Genomic DNA, 23528 nt, shown 5'->3' on the forward strand with positions numbered 1-23528 from the left:
AAACTTGCATCTTCGTCTAATATTGACCCGTCTGAAGATCTTCGGGGAGTGGCCAGCACTATTTCCTGGTTTTAGTTTTCATCCTGTCATTTGCTCGAATAGCAATACATACCGATGATCACGTTTAATGCAGAGAACAGAAATAGAGGTACACCGTCCTGTTCGCCTGAAAACTTCTCAAGCATCGCCCTGGCATTTTCCGAGGATATCCGGTGATACTCCAGGGCAGCGGACACATAGTGACCTCTCTCATCTGGTCTCATATAGGCCATGTGAAGGGCTGGGATTGCGAGGAGAGATCGCATCAGGTAGGTGTGCTTGAGCGCAAGACTGGGCACAGTGACTCTCCAAAAGTCTCTAAGGGCCGGTGACCATGAAAGCGTTGCGCAAGTAAACGTTGAATATGTATGAAAAAGTTCAAGTTGCAAGAAGTCCAGGTCGCCACCATAAGAACCATTTGAAGATGGGTTCTGTCTTGGACTTGTTTCTTGCTCTGGCGGTCCGGTCGGATATTCGCATTGTAGTTGCAACCTTTCACATCTTGAACATGATGGCCGATGCTCATCACACTGGTTCCGGGAATGTGAGCTTCAATTATATATGGGCGCGATGGTAGCCGCAGAAGAGCTGACCTTGACTTTTCTTCCTTTACAGGTTCTACATCCTGTCCTTGACTTTTTGTGTGATACTCTTTTGCCTGTGCTTCTGTTTCGGTGTTTTTTCGGCTCTGAGGTGCCAGAGGGAGTTGATGTTGTGGAGTACCCGGAGTCCCCTGGAACGTTGAGGTTAAACTCATCAGCCATGGTGATGTGTCGAACCGTGTTGAGAGAGTATGGAAATTTGCAATAGAAGGGCCGAGAGTGGTCTTCTTACGTACGTGCGGAACCCAATACGTGTTTTTAAAGAGCCCCAGCTTTCGATGTACTTTCTATGACTAGACAAGTTCTAGCGTAGCTGGCCGGCCAAATCTCCTGACCGATCTGGCATCGCCATATTTGGTAAATTAAGCGTTTATGAGGGATAGCCTATCTGGCAAAATCTTAAGCAGCGAGGACAGTGGTAACGGGGGAAATGAGGTCCACGGCGTTAAGCTTAAGGGGAAAGCTATGGCAGTCCGGATGAACAGCGAGAAGTGCGACAAACACGAGTGGATTTACACGGCCGCGCCAGTTGGATTCTTGCGCGGGGAAAAGGTATCGCCCCTGATCACTTGGTCTCTACTATTGGTGGGACTTCGTTCAGGCGGATGGTGCCGCGGCCTCAGTGGCTCAGACTTCTCGTACATGAACGAGGTTTGCTTGGCCCCCCTCGTTCTTCGTTTATCCGCACTAGCTCGGACCGTGGCCTTCGTTTACACTTCAAGGTCTTATTTCGGTCGGCATCGCTCGCTGCGTGTGGATTTTCTTTGGCATGCTGACGGGCCCAATTCCCATAATCGTACGCAGGATTACGACTGTCGCGGCCTGAGGAAGTGGCCAAGCAATCCAACGCGTTCTTGGTCTGCTGCATAGCCAGGATTTGCTGGGTAAGGTTAATTTAGAGAAGTTGTCGGCGGCATCGCAAAGATCACGTAAATAAGACTCCACGTAGATGGCCGGGTCAATAAAATCTCACTCCTCAGCGATCAAGTGGCATTTGTTCGACGCATCTGTTTCTTTACGTCAACGTTCACTCCAGCTGCAATTCACTTTTTTGCTGCGATTCGTCTCGACAATTCAACAATCCGAATAAGATGGACGAGTCAAGTGCTCAAGATGCCGCGGCAGCTGCCGCGGCGGCCTTCGACTTCAAGCTTTATCGCTACACGCCTTCCCTCCCAGCTGCAATTGTCAGTGTCGCAGTGTTTGCCTTTTTGACTGCACTGCACACATGGCGCATTTTCAGAGCAAGAGCTTTCTACTTCACCGCGTTTACCGTGGGTGGTTTGTGTAAGTCGCCGCAATCGCGATCCTAAAACGATGATTCGTGAAGCATTGGAATTACGACAGGAGTACAAGATTAACAGTTCACGTATAGTTCAAACAATCGGATATTGTGGTCGAATATGGAGTCACTTTGATACGCTCTCCATCGGTGGCTTCGTCATCCAGGCCATTCTGATTCTCGTGGCACCAGCGCTGTACGCTGCCTCCATTTACATGATCCTGGGTCGACTCATCCGAACTGTCAAGGCCGAACATCTGTCGCTGATCCCAGTCAACTGGGTGACTCGCATCTTCGTCACAGGTGATGTTGTCGCCTTTACCTTGCAAGCTGGCGGCGGCGGTGTCCAAGCTGCAGGCACACTGGACCTCTACGAAGCGGGAGAGAAGATCATCATTGCTGGGCTTTTCGTCCAGATTGTCGTATTTGGCTTTTTCGTCGTCACATCTCTACTGTTCCACGTGCGATTGAGCCGCACTCCGACTGCGACTGCACTCAAGGGAGGCACTCCATGGAGGCGCTACCTCTATGTTCTGTATGCTACGAGCGCCATCATTCTCATTCGAAGCGTCTTCAGAGTGTTCGAGTATCTGCAAGGAAACAAAGGTTATCTCATTTCCCACGAAATCTTCTTGTATATATTCGACACCTTGCTCATGGCGATTGTGATGGCAATCTTCCTCGTTTGGTATGTGTCGGAGTTAGAACCAAAGAAACGGGCACAATCTGTGGACGGTCGCGAGACGTCGGGATCTAGCGACTACGTCTTGGACGAGAGGCGGAAGCCTGCGCCACTCAACGTATGATGTGGCCTAGAATGCCAACTATTGAGGCTTTTGGCGCAGGAAAGACACAACTTGACGACATAGTTAGAGGGTACTTTGGATACCTTAGGATAGAATGTTGATACACAGGATATTCCCAAAAGAATGCCATCACCAATAAACCACCGGTGGATACATTGGCTCGTTTAGAAGTGAAGAAGTGGATGAGTTGCCAGAAATATCGGGCGCATACGCGAGGACCTCGGACTATCGCATTTGGCACTAGTCCGAGCATTACTCGGCAAGTCTCAAAATGATCCCCCGATTTGACCACTCATAGATCAAAGGGGCGTTTTGGCGCACGATTAGCCGCCAAACTGTGGATCTTTTATCCTCGTTCATATTCTTCGGTCTTCGTTCCTCGTTCATTAACCTTTTCGTTCCTCAACCTCCTCCCTTACCAATCGCCCCTTTCGCCTCCTCTCTCGTTCACCCATGACCAGCGCGACCTGCCGACCGTTCCACAACGATCATGCTTCCAGTGGACGGGGTAGCCGAGAAAAGTACCGGTCGCCGTTATTCACGAAAGCCGCATTCAAAGACGACGACGGGTTGTCTGCAGTGCAGGCACCGCCGAGTCAAGGTACGACCACCTCCAAGTGAGAGGTCGCCAAGTTTTCTCTGACACCGACCCTTCCAGTGTACCGAAGAAAGACCGGCTTGCAGAGCATGCGTCCGGCGGGAAGCTGTATGTGAATATGCCGAGGACAGGAGGCGCACAGAACGTGCGACATCAAGTTCTACATTGTCCTCGGCCCCAGACGCAGCGACCAAAGACATATCCGGGCCTAAAGAGAACGCGAAGCTCATCTCCCATACACGACGACAATCACATACCGAAGCATTCGCAGACAAGTTGCCTTGTCCGGGCCCTTCTCCATCGGGAATATCAGTTGTTCTGACACCAGCCTCTCATGCGTCAGGGCCACCCGTTCCGCCTCCTGTCCAACCACCTGTACAAAGCTCTGTCAGACATGACCCTGACACTCCCCACCCAGGCCATCTTTCTTCATCCGCTACTACCCCAATTACTGTCTCAAGCCTATCGGGGGCACCGCTTGTGAACTCGTCCACATTCGGTATTAATGATCTCGCGCTCCTACACCATTGGACAGTATCAACCAGCATCGACATCTTCAAAAGCGCCCCAGTAGACTCCCTTTGGCAAGTCACTGTTCCACGGATAGGCTTTGAACACCCATTTGTAGCTCATGCCATTCTGAGCCTGGCTGCATTGCACCTCGCATACATCAGTGGGGTGAAGAACAGCCCTTACGTTGTTGAGGCAACTCGGCATCATGAAGACTCCATTAAAGGGTTCCAGGATGCCTCCAACGATATCAACGATGAAAATAGCGAGGCATTACTCGCATGGTCGCTCTTGAATATCATTTATGTTTTCAGCATCTCGAAGCAGTTACCAGATCAAGATAAGCGAACCGGCGCTCGTCTACGGAGAGACCGCGCCCTTGGCATGGAGTGGATACCCATGACGCGGGGTATCAACGCGGTGTTGGTTCCAACATACCAATTTTTAACAGATGGTCCAATGAGTAAACTTATTACTCTCGGAAATTGGAACGAACTGGATCCTGGCAATTCACTGCCTGACCTAGTGGATGCCCAGCTTCGTAGACTCTCAGAGACATGGGCACATAGTAATGATTCGGAGACCTATGATGAGGCCTTGCACATCCTCAGGAAGTGCCGCATGTACGTCCACCAGTTCGAATCTATGAACTCCCAAACCCTGGCTGAATGGGGGTTCAATAGAGACTGGGCAGGACCTTTGGCATTCATCCATTTTGTACCTCAGAAGTATGTGTCTTTTTTGCACCAGCGACAACCTCCAGCGCTGATATTATTCGCCTATTTCGGGGCCTTCATGCATGCTCTCGACGATTATTGGTTCTTTGAAGGCTGGGGAAAAGACATTGTTGAGGTGGTCGACGACCTCCTTGGGGACTATTGGAGGCCGTGGATAATCTGGCCGATAGACCATGTTGGGCTAGGCTGAAGCAGCTTTGTTGTGAATAGAGTGAAACTATGGCAGAGTCCTATGGCACCCAACCCCCAATTCTATCCGTCTATCTTGAATACAGGCATCACGCCTTTTTTTTAACACCTCTAGGGATGCATATCTTTTCGACACAGGCCTTCAAAGTTCCGATGTCTAGGCACACTCTTCCCTTAAAGGCGCTGGTGATGGTGATGCTGAGGCAAACTATCCATCTTCCAATGCTGGCCACCTCCTCCTCCAGCCAGGATGGCGCCAATCTCAGCTGGATGAATCCAGTTAAACAACACCATGACGAGGAACATCAACAGCGCGTCGAATATGTAGAGATATCCCTCGTGCTTGAGCAGATAACCATCGAATCCCTGAAGATACTCGGCCGCACGAAAGACGGAACGGACCATGATGAGGAAGCTTCCCACGTACAAAGCATTCATATGCTTCCTCCACGGGATGCTGCTGTTAGAGCGCCCAGTCGGCACGTTGATAATGGCGCGATGGAAAGCTACAGCAACCACAACGAAGAAGCCAAAGCAGATGAGTTGGACAAAGAGCCCTGCGATGATGACCTTCGCGCCGGCCTTGAGGGCATCGAGAGTTCCCGAGGCTTGGTATCCGCCACCTGCCAGCATTGATTAGTGATCTCGATGGCATGAACGTGGAAACGGCTTGTTTGACCTACCTCCGGCTTGGAGGAAAAAGGATAACACGTCACCCGCGACGAATAGCTTGGTGAGCCACTCTTTGCGAACGAGGCAATGTCCTTCTCCATCAAGGACAGTAATGATTCTGCCAAGCTCCATGTATACTGTTGCTGCATACAGAGCAGGAGCTACGAGGAGAAGAATCGACTGAATGATGTAAGGACCAAGGGACCAATTTGGACTCTCCTGGCCAGACTTGGCTCTGGCTGCATAACCAATTACTTGCACTATCCACAGAAGATCAGCACACAATTCCGGAGAGCTTCGGGACTTTGAAATCCAAGCAGGGCTGTTCGGACTTACAAACGCCTCCAACTGCGAGGGGAATCAAAAACCAACAACGCGATCGTATAAGCTGCCAGAAATGAAGGATAGTGGTTGCCAGAAAGACGAAAACGAAAACAACGGCGCCGGCTACAGTCGGATCATAGTGATAGAGTTTGAAAACCGCCGCCTCTGACATGTCAGCGGCTGAGGCATCACGGACAAACAGATCCATTTTGTGCTGTCTCCAAGGTGACGCTTGATCTGCAGCTGGCTGGTATTGTGATAAGTAGCGAGCGAACGTATTCAGCGAACGTTTTCAGGAAGTCCGGAGAGAATGAATGTAAAAGTTGAATAGCCGAAGACATCAAAGAACTACAGAATGGAAAAGCTTGCAACTAGAGAGATTGACGATGAGTTGGTCTCATTACACTGACGGCGACGTGAGGGCTTTTGAACAGTTCAAGTCCAGGAATGAATTTTCATTACTGGGCTCTGCAGATGAAAGGAGTCGTTCATGCGATGGGAGCATCAAACATAGCCTCAAAGAAAACACATGGCAAGGCATACTACGCCGATTGGGATATGGGCCGACAAGCTTACCGGCCGACGACCAAGCGGGTCTCGGGGCATCCGCCTCGGGGCCAAACACGCGCTTTCGGCCCCACATATCGGGTTTCTCGTACTCGTCCCTCGTTCCTCGCTCTTTTGAGATTTCGACGCGCTCACTCCTCGTTCCACACTGTTGGGGCTTTTTCAAACGTGTCAACCCGAGTACTAGCTGAAAGTCGCCAAGGGCTTTATCGCGCGCCGCACCACTGTACGATGACAGCTTTCGCCTATGCCTCGGACTATGGTCCTCATCTGTCACGTTCTGTCAATAGGGGGATTGACTACGCCCCTTTGAACCCAGCTACGCATCATTTGTGGGGTCTGTTCCAGCATCAAAAAACTTCATGTCCATCTCTGCTGCAAGGGGTGCCCAACAACCAACGATGCGAAGTTTTCTCAAATCTGCGCAGCTCGCCAACCTGTCTATCAGGTCACGAACTGGGAACCTCGTTGCAGTAAGAAATCAACTGTAGATCAATGAGCAACACATCGAGAAGTTCGATGTTTATCTGATACTCACAATAGTCACCGCAAACGCACATTGAAAAGGGGATATGCGAGATTATTTTGATCGTCTACTATTTCAGCCAATTAATGCACTTAGTACATTGAGTAACAATGACCATTGTTGGCTTTTCTTTTGGGTCACATATCTTTCACGGCCGTGCTCATGCTTGTTCAGCGAGCCGTCACGACATACGGCCAACAAGACTTGGCTGTGACGCTTCCCCAGGAGGTGGCGTTGTGAAGCGCGTATGAAGTTTGAGTTTGGTGCAAGGAACGAACTAATGGTGATCGCTATGTTATAACAAAGCTTACTCTCATTAGAGCCTGATAGCGGCTGTCCTATATTCCATCGTAGCCAGCCGATGACGTTGCCTTAACAGCTAAGGTACACCGGAAAGTTACAAGAATAATGGAAACAGGAGGTAGTAATTCCTATGTGTGCAGCGCGGCACCGTGAATATAGAGAAAGGCAGTGCTGGCCAGTCTCATTGGCAATGTCAAGGACGCATCGGAGCGCATGATCATGAGCTATGTCTTATTCCATACCTTGACACTAATTAGGGGTCGAAAGTGTCCTTAGAGTTTGGAATACGCGTGATGATAGAATGATATGTAGGTAACCGGTTGATGCAATAGAGAGCAGCTGATGTTTTCAAAACCCATCTACCTAGTGCAACATTTGTACTAGTGGACATATCAGCCTTCGCCCTCGTTATACGTGGCATCACAATTACCTCCAGCGTTTGCTCGCAAATCGGGATTGAGTCTGCGGGGAATGTCGTTTTCTCATTGAAGCTGACAACACCCCCGTAAGATTGGCCGGCTTGGCACGACACAGGTCTTTGCTTCTGGCATGCGATGCCCCAATAGGTCACTTCGGTGAGGACTCGGCAATCCCCTCGAGAGACAATATTTCCGAGAGGACTGCCTTCGACGGCAGCGAACCAATGGAATGCCAAAGAAAGAATGAAGCTAAGCGATGTAGAATGCATGGCGATGGCTGATTAATTGGTGTTGTAGGTTGAAGTTGTAGGTTGAACGGGCCTGAGACAGTGTAAAAGAAAAGTTTGTTAGAAGGACACTTAAGGTAGGTTGGAAACCTCATTTATTTATTAGACTGACTATGTTGCTCCAAGTAATGTTACCGACGACCCTGTCCTGGGACATTCGATTGCCGTATTGGCAGGCTCCATGCGCAACTAGGACTTGCCCCTTATCCAGGATCAGCTAATGAAGTTGGACAGGCCTCCATTATCAATTCAATCTGTGAGATCTTGACAACTTCCAACTTTGAACAATCTCGTGCCTGACGCAAGCAACCCTGGTGGGAGGGTCACGTCTGCCTATCGTCATTAACACGCTCGGTCAGTGCGAAGGCCCCGACAGTTGCTTAGCCCAGTAAACGACTGTTACGAGTCACGATTCGTGGTCCACTCATGACAAGCCTACCGTTCGGTTTCGCAAAGCAGCGAGTCGCAAGTGGACATGCTCATTTGGGAAGACCCGGAAAACACGATCAATCAGTTGCGCTGGCGACGCTCGTCCAGACTTTCCGACGTTCTGGATGCTCAATCACCTGAGACTCACGAATGTCTTTTGCGATACTTCAAGGCACCTTCAGTCACCAAGATAGAGACTTCGAAGGCTTTCTCTGCATGGTAGACTTCTGCCTTGGGTTTATTCACCGGGGCCATTGAAATAAGACTTGAAGCAGGGCGCTGGCAAGGACTAGGAAGAAGCACAATAGACAGTGGGTACTCAGCCGCAGCCAACGGCCCTCCACGCCTCGCGTAATTCAACTTAGTAGAGCTTCGACCAAGACCGCAATGAAATTTCTCCTTCCAGGCCCCTTCCGATCTTAAGCTTATGAGAGAGGATCCTTTCGTCCTATATAATCCAACACAGGTTTCATCTTCCCGTGACCACCGGATTTGCATACCGACGGCGGTGCATTTCCATTTTCATACGTCTAGCTGACGTCGTTATTTCACTCTGAGTAGAGTCTTGTTCGTTCTCACACGCGATATCGCGCGGAGTCAGGAAACCAATTGTAGGTGTTCGGTGCAAGTGCGCCTCGGCGAAGCTGTCCAACTTGGAGTTATCGTTTCAGATCCCAAGACAGGAGTTCAATGAGGACAAAGCAGCAGGATGTGTCCGTAGTTTCCAGGGCCCAGCCCAGAAATGTATCCGCGTCGCTTAGTGTAAACTTTCTTTTCGCCCATCAGGCGGTGGAAGGTAAGGGCAACCAACTGGAACGGACGAAAGTTCAGGGATGCCCTTGGCATCGTATGCCCGGACAATTCCGCACTTAATGTTGCGGAATGACCCGGGCAGGGAAGAGCTGAGGCAGGTGTACCACGAACGTGAACTGAATTCTTGATTTCAAAATATTGCTCATTGACATGCAAAGCGGTCACTCGCCTTGCACGACAATAGTGGAGCTGAGCTTCGGACTGAACCCCGCCTTTTCTACAGGAGTCAGTCGGCCTGTTACAGAACAATGAGGAAGGAGAATAAACAGAGCATTGATGATTACTACGCGGCGACCGAAGTCGATCTTGACGAGGAAAGCCCGTCTTGTACGTGAATCTTTTGGGCGGAGAGCGGAAAGCTGGACGCTTTAGGATCCTTAAGGCGTGGTTATAGGACGTATCGACGACATCCGAGGGCCCTTGCAATGTTCTTTCAAGCGCATCGAGTAGGCAGCCCTTTGCGATCTATGTTACTATACACAAAACACATGCGACACTAATAGATAACAAGCTCTTATAACTATTCTTCCAGGCCTCCTTACAAACAAGGAGATAGAGGGGGCAGCTCATACAGTTGACACTAAGCTAAACCCTGAAACCTAGCCGAGTGTCTCCAAAGATGTGCGATGAGTGACAGAATCATCGATTTTCTTTCAATACCATCAGGCTCACACGTTGATTGAACATTGTTGCCGCGCAGAGCCAAGCTCTCATATCCCAAGCTTGACAAGCCCTGTGTCTCAATGAGTGATACACTTGGAATAGTCCTTATTTGCCGGGCATGACTTGACATGGTGACCTCCCCCTGTGCCCGGCGCGCCTGGCTGGACAGGTTGGCCCTTCTGCCTGGTAACTGGATAATGGCCCCAAGTATAGTTCCACTTGTCAACGCGAGATGCGTGGAAGGCCTTCCGATCGTTGATTTTCTCGACGTTGGCGGCATGTTGTTTCGGGTCTCTTCATGGAGCTAGGGGAAGGATGCGTCGGCGTCTCAAGGGTGGTGAACCGACCTCATCGTTTGCGCCGGGATATCTCGCGGGATCGGGATGATTTGCAGTGTCGGGATAGTTCGCGACTTCGGGAGTAGGGTTGTGATATGGCAGAGGATCGATGGTATAAGGGGCATCGAAGTTATCAGGAGCTTCGGGGGCCTCGGGCGCCTCAGGGGCTTCGGGGAAATTGGGCTCCTGTTCCTGCTGTGGGTGTGATGATACAGCTACGGCCGGGACCTTTCCAGTCATCCCTTTTGGAGGTGTTGGAGGTGCGCCTGATGTAACCAGCCTTGCCTCATCCCGCAGGCGGGCTACTGGCACCGCTATGGCCGGCCCAACGATGACGAGGAAGAAGATATTTGAGACAAGCATCTTGTACGAAGGGGGTCTTGTCTCCACTGTCGAGAATCTTCGCAGTTTCAATGGACTTCAAGGATTGAAGGTAACCCCAGTTGTTCTGAAAGATGCTTAGAAAATGCTTATAATATTTAACACAGACGCTGACGGTCTTTTAGCCCTTCGGCACACTGCCGCGGTCACTCAATTGTAACTTACCTCTTCCCAATTAGCCCACATAGCCAGCCAGAAGGGAGAAGGTCAAGCACAAATCCCACGGCTCACGTTCCTCGGGTTTCTTTCCAATGATATTTTGGTTTTCATGTTATTCCCGAACATAGATCACATAATTGGGTTCTGTCTTCATTAAAGGCATGAGGATCATTCCCCAAAATGGACTGACGTAGAGGTTCACGTCTAAACTGCCAAGTTCGCCAGAAATGGAAAAGAAGATGCCATCCGAATTCCTTTCCACGCAGATGAAGCTTTCCGCGCGTCCCACGGTCCACCGAACACAAGCCAGCGATGTCTGGCTCATGACCTCCATTGCCGGCTGTCCATCCAAGGGGCGCTCGTGATAAGTCACTACACTAGACTTTGAAGTTGCCTGCCCTCTCTGTGCGCACGGCCATCTGCGCAAAGATGGTGTGGTCCGACGAACTGCTGGATCAACAATAGCGCTACCCCTCATAGGGCGAGGAAGGCGGAAGAGCATGCGAGGCAGGGGCAAGACAGGGTGACTTGGCTAGAGTACTGATAATTGATAATATCACAAAAGTCAATTTGGAAGTGCGGATTTAAAGTTGCGACAAGGCATCTGGACTGAACTCCTCGAGAACCACGATATTTAAGCTTTGGGTCTCAGTAAGCACCGTTCAAGACCAAACTTTGAACACTTTAGGCCTTCAGCATTTCACTCTGGAAATCTATGTTTTATGCTATAGGATGTACTATAGTGGCGAGCAGAATGGATTGCATGTTGTTTATCAACCAAGGAAGCATGCGTCAACGGTACGAATTGACTTCCGAAGTCCTCTGCGGGCACCAATAGTCAGTTGCGCCCACGGTTCACCAAAACCTTTCACATCTCGGAAGTATCGCCGATAACCTCGATCTCGGACTACGTTTCCCACAGTCAGGTGCTCGAACGAGAGCGAGAGCGGTCGTATTACTCGGCTCTTGGCAGGTACATTTGTCGTCATCGCGGGGTTCAAGACTACCCGATTGACGAAGTCCGCGGGGCTGTGCTTCTTTACCAGCTCACCCGTCGCGGGAATCATGTCTGGATATGCAAGGAAGTCTTTTCCACTCCAACATCATGCCGATGAGTACACGGACTAATCCGTTTATTAACTGAAAGGCAAAAGTCGTAAGCTACGAAAGGGCATGCCCGAGGTCTTCTTGGGGGAGGGTAAAACCTTTTTTTGGTTGAAGTTCCGCTTAAACAGAAATCATGCTTGATTCACCTCGTGACCAAAATGCTCAACCTTTAATTTTGGTGGATGAGTGAAATTGCTGTTACCGCGCGACGTCCAGAACTTCTGAGCTACCGAGACATAGGAGTCTTAGGAGCCCCCAGATCCTTTTACAACGCCTGCGATATCGTAGACAGTCAGTGACACACAAGCTTAGAAACAGCCCTCATATTTTCTCTTGAGCTGGGCTACTCCTTGTTGCCGGCCTCTTCTGTCCTCTCGAGCGCCCTTGAGCCTTCTCGCCAGCACTTTCTTCCTCACTAAATATCTTAGGCGCTGTGTACTGTAGATGCCCAAGGCACTCCCCTTCTGGCTGTGCCTAACGGCAATCAAAATCTTGTGCCTAGGTCTATCTCAAAGGATAAATAGCCTTCATGCTTGGAGCTTACTTTGGGCCGGACTTTCATGTTATCATGGATCATTCTGTGTTCATCGCGACATGGTGGTGATGCATGGGTCGAGGTGAAAGATGGACAATCCACTTACGAAAAGCCCCGCCTCCTTCGGCGTAACCAACAGTTCCGTCACCGAAGACTGCCCGGGCCCGGAGCGGAGCGATCAAGGGTATCTAGTTGCGTCACCACAGGGGTTGAGCGCGATGCGACCCGCGCCTTCCTCCTACTCGTCTGCAGCCAAGCTCCTCCGGAGCAGAGCACAGGAAGGTTCATGTGAAGAAGTTTGTGAAGAAGTTTCCCTCGCGCAAGGAGGAGCTCATGAGGTATGGCCGCCTTGCGCAGGACACCGAAGCCGCGCATGAATTGACAGAAGCGAGCAACCTGCTGAGGCGCCCGTCGTGGACACAGGCAAAATGAGGTTGCCGGGACGTAAGTTCGACTGCATGTGCGGGCCTAAGTCGCCATATCATGCTTTTCAAAGTTCTCCAGGTCTGTCCTGTTCAGATCTGTCCTGCATTCGGGCAAGTCCAATGTTTGACATGGTCCACACCTCGACGCGTCCATCGCGCTGCGGCTGCGCCCGATGGATTGGTCTTTCGAGGGGCATCATCACCTTCCTGTGGGCGATGATCGCATCTTGGGATAGGTTATCCTCTAATACAAAGCTGGAGATCACGGGTGTATCAGATTTTATTGACGAGACCTCAGAAGCTGTGCCTGAATACCGCTTAAGTACCTAGAACATCCACCAGAGTCGCATTCTTCAAGTTGCTTCCATTGACGAAGGCCCTCGTGGCTCTCGAGTTGATGTCAGATAAGCCGGAGGATAGAAACAGAGGCTAGCGGTTAAGCAGCGGGCTCGAATATTGGGCATCTCTCTCCGAAGACCAGAGGGCTTACAAAACGGCTTTTGTCATCGCTAGACGATGGAGAACCTGCAACCGTGGAGCAAGATGAGGCGGTACTGGTGATCAATGGAATCGAGTTCGACGGTATACAGGCCATTGGGGAAAAGACCCCTGTCTGGGAGTCTATCGAACGGGGCCAACCAAAGTATGGGGACGAGGACGAAGTTTGCAAGCAGGTGATGCGTGAGAGGCCAGCTTCATGGACGCATGCAGCAGCTCCGCATCCAACAGGAGAAAGTCGTGCTCTGCCATTTTGGAGAACTGTGCTGACGGACTTGCGGTAACGGGCCCGTTGGAGTGAGAATCTTACTATTCATTCCGATGGCGTTGCGAATGCCTGACTCCTCGACTCGGAGAAGACTATGCATGAGCTGTTACTTTTGTGGGAGTCTGTATGTGCAAGACCTGGTTTCGCCCGACGAGCCTGGCTGCGGTTTGAGAAGATCGTGGGGAGCTGCTGGATGTCATTGTCATATCTGCATTACGCTTTCAAAATCGTGATGCCCCTCGGTTCACGTCAAGCCAGGGGGTATCGTCTTAAAAGAGGCCCGGCCGAGCACCGGGAGCTGACCATGGTCCAGGACCCGCATATCAAGTGCCGGACGGCTGGCCATCATGACTATTTTCAGGCCAAACGATATTCTCGTTCATATTCTCGTTCATTAGGTCAAGACTCCGATCACTTCATCGCTCGAAAGCGTGGATTGAGTGTCCAGACATGCCGCAAATTGCTGTATTGTGGAGCTCGGGCCGATAGATAGCATAGAATAGCACTCCCTCAGTGGCAGTGGGTGTGAACCGGTCCAGGCTCTCAAAGTAGTAAATATTCCATTGATGAGCCAACACAACTGGAAGAAAACCATGACAAATTGTTTCGTGTTGGGTGAGCTGTACGGTTGTCTTGGGGGCAGGTGAACGCGAGGTTGGCCACACTCTCGCGTAAAATAGCATCTGTTTCGACAAACGTCCAGCGTAGCGCTTAGCTTCCACGGGCGGCCGCCACTAACACGGTTCTATGGACGGCAGGATGCTGTAGTTGATACAAATGAGGGGAAAGCCCATCTCGAACAACGCGTGATGTGGGCGCGACTCCGGGCATCTTACATTCTTTAGTTGTCTGGAAAGATCTTTGGTTTTCGCGTGCCACGTTGCGCGGGAAGAGGTGTCGTTAAAAGATGCTCTTTATGCGGATGGGGCCGCAAATGCTCCGCGCGCTGGCCTGGGCAGCCTACAGGATGCATTGTCTGTTGTCAGGTTATTTCCAGCGTGGTAAGCTGGGTTGGACGCCCCCACGACACCCTTGATGGCGGGCCGATGTCGGTGGAGGTAGTCTTGCATGCAGTGGTTTCCTGTTGGGGCAAGAATTTCCTGGGGCGAAGTTGACACGATAAATGGGAAAGTCTTGGGTTATTTGGCATTCACAATCGCTTGTAGGATTGGTGCTGTGACTCCTGTGTCCTGTCATTTGAATGGTCGCATCGGTCTTGTTGGTGGACCGTCTCCGTTGCTGGGTGGCCATCATCTCCGGCGATGGGGTGGGTACGGGTTGGCCTCAAAGCTGAAGGCTGCAAGATATGTAGCCTGAAGCAAAGTCGCAAAAAGCCTTGCGATGGGATCCGGAGCTCCGTGGCGCCACTTTGAAAGACTGCTTTGACTTCGGGTTGGCAGGCTGCCAACCTCTTGGCATCGCCAGCTTGGGTCATTGCGGGTTGACGATCCGCGCATCGTCGCGTGGCACCGCCGTGATCTGGCTCTCAACACAGTCCGCGCTGGAACCTGCAGTCGAGCTGTCGGGAATTGGGTCCCGAGACACTGTCATGTTCCCGGGTAGCGCTCATGCTGGATCGGCAATCGCGCTTCACGGAAGGGCCTTTTCCCTCATAGCCAGCGGCAACTTGATCAACTTCGAAAGCCCGCTTGGCCCAGTGGTCTGGATTAGTGCTCTCTCGCCGGTGGGATGAGGCGTCTAGATCGGCAAGGGACGCTGACGTGACGGCTAAGCGGCATGATTCCCGTCTTCTGGCCCCAGTACGCATAACTTCCGAGACATCGCCACGATCAAAGGTGAAGACAGGGCATGAAAATATTCTCAGAAGGCTGAGAGACGCTTTCTGTAGGGCACCGACGCCGTTGCATGAACCTGGCTCCGACTGCCGCCCGACTAGAATGGCATGCAGGGCTCGCGAGACCTCCGTGACTGGTCTTGCGGCACAGCAAGCGCGCATTAAACATTAAATTCGGGTGAGGCTTCGATCAAGGCCGATTTTCGGCCTTGTTGGCATGTTGGCGCCGTGGCATGCGGAACTATTCGGAGTCAGTACGGCTGTCGAATTGCTTTCCCATTATCAACGCCAAAAGCTGCGACATTGTCATTGAGTCCATGATGTCCACGATTCTCTGGTAGCAGTGACTTCGTATGCAGATATAGTACTTGGCGCCAGTGTAACGCTGCTCGGCACGCGGAAGACACTCGTAGAAAAGCGGTCTTCGTGGGGACCTTTCCTGGGTCTGGGGATCGGGATGAATGATTGAGATGGGAGATGGGAGATGGAATCCCGGAGAGGCGACGTGGAAGTGGCGGATGTTGTCGGCCAGTCAGCGAGCCTGATGATCTGATAAGATTGCTAAAAGCGGGGCCGAATCAGATAAAAATTTTGCATCAGCGCCATTGGCACGGCCCCACCGCCTAAAGTGACACTAAAGGCGATGGACCAACCAATGGCCGCCGTTGGGGGACCTCCTTCCCTGCAACAGTGGGTGGGGTGCGTTCACCACTGATCGCTCCTTCCAGTTTTCCACTGTGGCCTCTCGTGCCCGTCCAAGTTCACGTAGCATTTTTCTCCTCCACTAAGCCCCGGTCAACCTTCAAGTCAAGCTTTTTTCTGTCTTTATTTGGTGCCTCGGCTGGGGTACTTTCGGACTCCGGATGCTCGCAAAGACCCGCAGCTCGAAAGAACTTCTGTCCAGCAAGGTCCGCCGTTGAGGGCGATGGCTCCGTCCGGTCGGCCGCCTCTGCTAGATCATCTCGAGCTAGGCTTGACGATTTCGAGACTACTCGAATGGCTTCAGCTGCGTCAGAAATGCAAACATCTTGCGACCAGAGGGCGTCAACACCCGGTCATCCTCCGTCTCTCGCCACAGAATCATCGTCCATAGCTTAAGGCTGGGAAAGGGTAGCCAAGGCCACATGAACCGGCGAACCCCTGAGCTCGAATCAGGCCAGCATCTTACAGCAATCCACTCGCCAACGCCCGAGACAAGTGGCAGTGAGCTCTTTTCCAGCCAATCTGACATGTGAGGCCATGGATCGATGCCACCAACGAGTGACCCGACACTGGTAACCGAGCTGCAGCTAGGGCTTCTTTCGGCGCATCGGCTCCTAACGGCAGGCTTCCACCCTTCACGCATCTGCACGCACGATTCACCATTGTAACGCCAAGCAACTAGAACCTCTTTCCACTCTTCAGCTGTCCATCCGAAGCATCCTCCAAGAATCTCATGCTCTCGGAGGGCTTCCTTTTACATCGACTGCCGCCTGCGACATGTTTCTCCACTCCGTCGGAACGCGCCCAACGACCTTGACTTGATTTCGTAATTCTGCGGCCATCCGTACCAGAAGACAATGAATGGCACCACTACAGCCCGAGTCGTCAGAGTGGAACACCGGCGTGGTCTGGCTTGCTTACCACAACCCAGAACCGTCCGTCGGCCACTGCTGATCCTAGCCATCCCGTGGACCCTTCCCCACCACCCAAAACCGCCAGACGGTTCTTTTGCGTGGGCGAGAGCTGGACATCCAGGCACACGAGCCTGTTGGTGCTAGTCCTGGGCGTGGTGGAGGTGTGGGTGGCTCTCGCCTCTGCCTTAGCGTTGACATTCGTCAAAATCAACCTTCAACATCGCATCGCCGAGCCAATGTCCTTGCATGGGCCTGCCGGAGGGTCCCGTACCATGTTGTATATAACCAGCTCACCACGCTGCCCTCCATCGGGTAGCCTGTGTCTCTCCCAGTTGCATCCCTCCCCACGACAGCAAGAAACGGGGCTCCTTGTTGCTCTACTGCGCCGCTGAGCCTGGTTCTCGCACATTTGACCATCAAGCGAAGCCGGCTTCCGATTAGACAACCAATCGAATAGACAACACAGCGATAATGGGCTTATTCTCCAAGAAGGCTCCCGCCGAGGAGCAGGTGGCCGTTGAGCCAGCCGAGCCTTTGCCGGCCGGCGATGAAAAGTCGCTGAAAAATACTGCCGAGAAGTCAAGCGAGGAGGACCTTGTGGGCAAAGATGTTCAAGCTGGTGTTGCCAAGGTTGAGGGTATGACGGCCGTCTGGACAAAGCGCGACCTGATCATTGCCTACATCTTGTGAGTCGCTTGAGTGGGGGTTCTTGGGAACCTATTACTAACAACCTATTCAGCATCTGGCTCTTCTACGTCGTCACCGCCATCCAAGAAGTTTCCATCCGTGTCCTGACGCCTTTCGTCACCAGCAGCTTCTCGCTGCACTCTCTGACAGCAGCAACGAGCATCATGTCAACTCTGATTGCTGGTCTCATCAAGCTGCCCCTAGCCAAGATTCTTGACACCTGGGGCCGTCCTCAAGGTCTCTCCTTGATGCTTGTGTGCTGGATGCTCGGTTTCATCATGATGGCGGCATGCCAAAATGTCCAGACCTATGCCGCGGCACAGGTCTTCTACTCCACTGGGTAAGACATCATCTTTCCACCAGAAAAGTCAGCGTCTAATTTGCAAATCACAGATCCCAGGGCCTTAGCTACTGCATTACCATTTTCATCGCCGATACCTCAACACTGAAGAGCAGAGCCCTCATGCTGTCATTTGCCACGTCGCCTTACATCTTCCTGACTTGGGCTGCCGGACCTATTACCGAGAGTCTTCTCAAGGAAGGCGGTATTGGTTGGCGCTGGGGTCTGGGCATTTGGTCCATCGTTGCACCCGTCGTGATTTGCCCCCTGGTCGGTCTCTTCCTCTGGAACCAACGCAAGGCTATCAAGCAGGGCGTCATTCAGGACCGCGGCGCGATCAAGAACATCTCTCTTGCCAAAGTCAAGGCGTTCCTCATTGAGGTGGATGCTTTGGGCATCCTCATTCTTGCTACCGGCATGGCTCTTTTCCTCCTGCCATTCAGCTTGTATTCCTACCAGGCCGACGGCTGGCGCTCGCCCATGATCATCTCTTTCATCATCATTGGTTTCCTCCTGATCATTCTCTTTGCTGTCTATGAGAAGTTCTGGGCCCCAGTCACCTTCATCCCTTTCTCCCTGCTAATGGACCGAACCGTCTTCTTCGGTGGATTGATGTTTGTCTTCCTGTTCTTCAACTCGGCCGTTTGGGGTTCTTTCTTCAACTCCATGCTCATGGTCGTCTGGAACACCTCTGTCTCACAGGCAACCTACATCGGCAACATCTATCGCACCGGATCCTGCGCTTTCTCCCTCATCATTTCTGGCTTGATCTACAAGACTGGACGTTTCAAGCCATTCGCCCTCTTTTTCTGCATCCCTCTTATGATGCTTGGTGTTGGCCTCATGATCCATTTCCGTCAGCCGGACAAAGACATTGGATACGTTGTCATGACCCAAATCTGTAAGTTGCTCGTTGCGTCGCAAGTATCTCATTTTACTAACTTGTGCAGTTGTTGCCTTCGCGGGTGGTCCTTCCGTCATCTGCGGAGAGATGGCTATGCTTTCTCCCTCCGACCACCAGCATGTCGCAGTTATCTTTGCCGTTCTCGATCTGTTTGGCAGCATTGGCTCCACGGTTGGTTACACCGTCGCATCGGCCATTTGGACAGGAACCTTCAAGAAGAATATTGCGAAGTACACACCTGCAGGAACTCCTGTCGACCAGATCTACGGAGATATCTACTCGCAGCTCGGCTACCCTGTCGGATCTCCTGAGCGCATTGGAATTCAGCGTGCTTACGGCGACTCCCAGCGCATCATGCTCATCACCAGTGTGTGCCTGTTGGTTGGTGCACTTGGCTCCGTTGCCATGTGGAGAGACATCAACGTTAAGAAGGTGAAGCAGGTGCGCGGAAACGTTGTTTAAGTGGAATGGTGCGGCATATGATACCCCTTTTGCATGGCGGAAGCCGTTCGCATCACGAAGAAAGCAAGTCCCCTAGTAGAGACTGCATATCTCAATGGACTTCCATAGTATATATCTTATTTAATTGATGGGATGTGGATGACAGTTTACCGAACATTACTCTAGTGCTCGCTTGTCCTAGTGTTTTCGACATGTCTCCCTTACAGAAATCTTCCAGCATGAGGGCAGTCGACGATTCTCTTGGAAGACGCGCCGCTTGGGCTGCATCCATCCAGCGAGCCGGTGCTACCGGTGTATCTCTTCCGGCCACGCGGCGACTGGCTTGGCGAACAAGGGGTTGGCACATGGCGAGAGCGTGAGGATCCAAGTTGATCGAAGGCGTTTCGCCTGTCCTTCACGTCTACTTCGTTACCTCAATGGATGAGATAGAATTCTCTCATGGCACGAAGACATTTTTCCACTGCCGACCCTTTTCGAGTGAGAGGGACAATTTCGGCACGAACGTCGACCATCTTTACCCCAAACAGGACCAATGCTACCCAGACCCTATTTCACCGTCTTGGCACGCGCTCGATCCCCCGCGATTGCTAGCATCCAGCGCATGCAATTCTGCAAGAGAAAGAATTTCCTCCATTGAGATGGCGAATTGGGAGTGGATCGATTACGCCTCCATTATCGACATGTAGTTACACACAATAACAGCACGACTTTGGAGTAGGCTATGCAATTCCAGCCCATGGACCCGGCCGAATGGCGGCTCACCGGGGGCAAGATAACGAGGGCATTGCCACGGTATTAATATGGGAAGTCCATTCTCCTTCTCTGCCTTCTTTGGCCTGATTCTCAGCGGCGGCTTGTCTACTCTCTCCCGTTAACCCATTCCCGGAGTTGGTTCTCACCTCTCACACAATGCGTACCTCCTTCCCCATCCTCGCTCTCACGAGCAGCCTCGCTCTCACCAACGCAGCCCGGGCCTACTCGGAGTGGCTCGCCTCCTCCTTCATCGACCGCCAAACCCCCATCGACGCAGGCTACGGCCCCGCCGTCCTCTGGGAAGGCATCGCCCGCGCGGGCGCCCACATCTCCCCGACCTCGCCCCTTCTCAAATCCGCCGAGGCCAAGGTCTCGTCGCTCGTCAGCGCGGACGGCACGCTCGACGGCTGGGACCCGGAGTGGTACTCCCTCGACGACATCCGCATCGGCAACAACCTGCTGTACTTCTACCAGCGCTCCGGCGACGCGAAGCTCAAGACCGCGGCGGACGGGCTGCGGCAGCAGCTGAACCGCTGGCCGCGCACGCCGAGCGGCGGGTTCTGGCACCGCGCGCCCATCTACGAGGACCAGATGTGGCTGGACGGGATATACATGGCGGACACCTTCTACGCGACGTACGTCAGCCTGTTTGAGAGGGAGAACGTCACTGCCTGGGAGGAGATTGCGCTGCAGTTCGATCTGATCGAGGAGCACTGCCGGAACCACACGAGCAACCTCCTCGTGCACGGGTACGACGAGGCGAAGGATGCCGTGTGGGCGGATCCCGTCACCGGCGCGAGCCCGCTGGTGTGGAACCGCGCGGTGGGATGGTACTTCATGGCGCTCATCGACACGCTGCAGGTGTACCCTTCGGACCTGCCCGGGTATGCGCGGCTGCTGGGGTATTTTGTGACGCTGGCGGACGGGCTGGAGCGCAGCCAGGACGCCGGGGGCGGGTGGTGGTTGATCATGAACGAGGGATACGAGACACGTAAGGGGAACTACATTGAGGCAAGCGCGACGGCCATGTTTGCGTATGGGCTGTTGCGCGGCGTGAGGGACGGGTTGCTGGAGGAGAAGTATAAGGCGGTAGGGCTGAAGGCGTATGAGCTGTTGGTGGATGAGTTCGTAAGGGAGGATGGGAATGGGACGATTAGTTTCTTGGGGACGGTGCAGGTCGGGAGTTTGAACTCGAATGCGAGCTTCGAGGTGGGTCTTTCTCTTTTGTTTTCTTGGCCTGACCTCGCTGTTGGGAATGTTGCTAATGAGTGTGCGTGCAGTATTACACGAGTATCCCCCTTGTTGAGAACGATGCGAGAGGGTCTGGGGCGTTTTTGTTTGCTGCCATTGAGGAGGAGCTCATCTAGACCAGGCGCGAGGCCCGACTGCCGAATGACGCCAGTGTGTGTTCGAATGAGGCGTAGCTAGAGAACCTGCTCTGAGTAATGGACAGTATGTGAGCTTGTATGATTTTCTGTAGATATCTAGAGGAATCGCAGGATCATCTTGGATCATATTAGCCTCATTCAGCAGCTTCAGAGACAACGACAGATAATGGGAGACTTTAGTATGGTCCTCACATTCCCAACCTGCAAAATAATTCATCCGCACCCAAGTTCATCCCAAATCGTACCCTTCGGACTCCGCATCATCTTTCAAACGATCTTAGTCATTCCCGTTGATTCTTTTTCGAACGTTCTCGGTCGCGAGTTGTGGACATTGTTTCGTGGGCCAAACCACCCCGCTGCGGGATCAGAGGGGGGCGGCGGATGATGTCATCCCGACATGATCCTCACTCGATCCCGGAAGGGAGCAAGACACGGTTCTCCACGCAGCGGGTAGAACATCAGCATGCTTCGCATCGCTACGTCATCCGGGCACGTTCTAGAACTTTGAATCGAGGCGTTTTATTTCGGGTTGGTGGCGCGCGTGGGAAAACGCACAAGTCCCTGCAGCATTGGATCTGAAGCAGTTCTGTCCTTATCGATACCATCACTACGTCGACAACCTAACAATTATTGTGTCGCGCCAAATAAGAGATACTCCATTGCTCAACGTCGCACGATCTACCGCGCATACGGTTTAGCAAAACTTAAACATATACCTAATGGAGTCGCACACGGAAGAGCGCGCAACGCAGCCAACGGCGCCGCCGGCTGCGAACCCCGCAATGACGGCGCAGGAGCCCGGACCCTCGAAGAACCCCGCCCGACCACCCACCGAAAGCTCTGCCTCTGAGACGGAAACCAGCTCCCAAGACTCGAGGAACCAGGCTGCGGCGCAGCAACAACAGCAGGGAGTTCGTCGTCGGGAGGGGCGGCAGCGTCAGGTGTACGAGTACCAGCAGGGAGAAGACGGGTCCACCGCGCAGCAAGTTGCGCCGCAGAACGGGCAGCAAGTGCAGAGTAAAGGCAAGGGGGCGCCTTCGGTGCGGCTTGATATGGATCTTGATGTCGATATTGAGCTGAAGGCTAAGATCCAGGGCGATTTGACGTTATCGATACTGTGAGTGCTGGATCCGTTGAGATGAGGTGAGTTGACACTGACGATGTCGTAGGGGAGGAAACCAGGGGAAGAGAAAATGAGTGGATGGATGAGAATGGGTTATGATGGTATGAGATGAATGTTATCATGTATTTGTATGAGTTGCATGTGCAAGTGTCATTGTGGAAAGGCGACGCTCAGCCAGCAAAGGGCACTGTATATAATAAGAAGGGTAGGTTGAAAGTCATCATCAAATTGAACACAACACATCGGTCTCTGCGCTGCAAATGATTCTTCATGTACAAGTGAGGTCAACTCTCATTACACCAACATAACTGCCCTCATTCCTGATGCAGGTCCTTCCTCATAACCCCCTTCAGACTCTCCTCCGAAATCGTAATATACTTCTCCGGCGCCACGCTATCCTCAAACGGCACCCTTAACCACTCGTCCGCCTGCACGATCTTGCCCTCTCGCAGTTTCAGATCGATCACGCCCGAGTACTGAAACGGCAGCCCCGTCGCCTTGCGCCGCCCGAGGTCGTTGACGAAGACGCCCTTGTTGACCGTCCGGAAGCTGCAGTACCCGTTGCCCTGGTCGTCGAGCTGCGCCCAGTAGACGGGGTACTGCGGGTCGAGCCACACCGCGAAGTCGTCGTGCGCGCCGTTCCAGTGCTTGTGGTGCCGCTCGAGGAAGGCGAAGGGCACCTGGATCTGGGCGCCGTGGTCGGTCATCACGGAGTCGGGCGCGAAGAGGGCGAGGAGCGGGGCCGGGTCGCGCGAGGCCCAGGCGCGGCAGTATATCTCGGGGAGGTTTTTGAGGTCGGTCATTTTGAGATGGGGGGAGGTTGGCACGTGAGATTGGTGGTTGGCGTCGAGTTTGTGGTGTCGTGGGCAGTAGGTTTTTGACTTGAGGGCTGCAGAGCTGAGAACCGCAGACACCCGGGAATGTTCATCTTGCAGCTGCATCCATCCTTTAAGTTCACGTTGATGATTGTGCAAGAGCTCGGA

The 23528-nt window shown here is 52.5% G+C and overlaps 7 protein-coding genes across 7 annotated transcripts; 4 read left to right on the forward strand and 3 right to left on the reverse strand.

The window, feature by feature from the left end:
- Nucleotides 1–1732: 1732 nt before the first annotated feature.
- Nucleotides 1733–2729, forward strand: RTA1-6 (Protein RTA1; the record flags this gene model as incomplete). The annotated part of the gene is made up of 2 exons (XM_037325347.1): nucleotides 1733–1928; nucleotides 2017–2729. The coding sequence occupies 2 exons, from the start codon at nucleotides 1733–1735 to the stop codon at nucleotides 2727–2729; spliced, it is 909 nt and encodes a 302-aa protein (XP_037176756.1).
- A 2208-nt stretch (nucleotides 2730–4937) lies between these two features.
- RTM1-9 (Protein RTM1) lies at nucleotides 4938–5967 on the reverse strand (the record flags this gene model as incomplete). The annotated part of the gene is made up of 3 exons (XM_037325348.1): nucleotides 4938–5386; nucleotides 5447–5695; nucleotides 5772–5967. The coding sequence occupies 3 exons, from the start codon at nucleotides 5965–5967 to the stop codon at nucleotides 4938–4940; spliced, it is 894 nt and encodes a 297-aa protein (XP_037176223.1).
- A 1547-nt stretch (nucleotides 5968–7514) lies between these two features.
- On the reverse strand, nucleotides 7515–7843 carry CGCA056_v010102 (uncharacterized protein; the record flags this gene model as incomplete). The annotated part of the gene is made up of 2 exons (XM_037325349.1): nucleotides 7515–7535; nucleotides 7586–7843. 2 exons carry the CDS (start codon nucleotides 7841–7843, stop codon nucleotides 7515–7517), a joined length of 279 nt encoding a protein of 92 aa, XP_037176575.1.
- Nucleotides 7844–17359: 9516 nt separating this feature from the next.
- On the forward strand, nucleotides 17360–19281 carry MFS2-0 (MFS siderochrome iron transporter 1; the record flags this gene model as incomplete). Its single annotated transcript, XM_037325350.1, has 4 exons — nucleotides 17360–17574; nucleotides 17628–17915; nucleotides 17969–18816; nucleotides 18866–19281. 4 exons carry the CDS (start codon nucleotides 17360–17362, stop codon nucleotides 19279–19281), a joined length of 1767 nt encoding a protein of 588 aa, XP_037177226.1.
- Nucleotides 19282–20190: 909 nt separating this feature from the next.
- On the forward strand, nucleotides 20191–21401 carry yteR-2 (Unsaturated rhamnogalacturonyl hydrolase YteR; the record flags this gene model as incomplete). The annotated part of the gene is made up of 2 exons (XM_037325351.1): nucleotides 20191–21243; nucleotides 21315–21401. 2 exons carry the CDS (start codon nucleotides 20191–20193, stop codon nucleotides 21399–21401), a joined length of 1140 nt encoding a protein of 379 aa, XP_037176581.1.
- Nucleotides 21402–22141: 740 nt separating this feature from the next.
- On the forward strand, nucleotides 22142–22543 carry CGCA056_v010105 (uncharacterized protein; the record flags this gene model as incomplete). The annotated part of the gene is made up of 1 exon (XM_037325352.1): nucleotides 22142–22543. One exon carries the CDS (start codon nucleotides 22142–22144, stop codon nucleotides 22541–22543), a length of 402 nt encoding a protein of 133 aa, XP_037176226.1.
- A 316-nt stretch (nucleotides 22544–22859) lies between these two features.
- Nucleotides 22860–23348, reverse strand: CGCA056_v010106 (uncharacterized protein; the record flags this gene model as incomplete). The annotated part of the gene is made up of 1 exon (XM_037325353.1): nucleotides 22860–23348. One exon carries the CDS (start codon nucleotides 23346–23348, stop codon nucleotides 22860–22862), a length of 489 nt encoding a protein of 162 aa, XP_037176225.1.
- Between the last annotated feature and the right edge of the window lie 180 nt (nucleotides 23349–23528).

Source organism: Colletotrichum aenigma, assembly GCF_013390185.1.
Source record: "Colletotrichum aenigma strain Cg56 chromosome Unknown KSG_Cg56_contig06, whole genome shotgun sequence".
Lineage (NCBI taxonomy): Eukaryota > Fungi > Ascomycota > Sordariomycetes > Glomerellales > Glomerellaceae > Colletotrichum > Colletotrichum aenigma.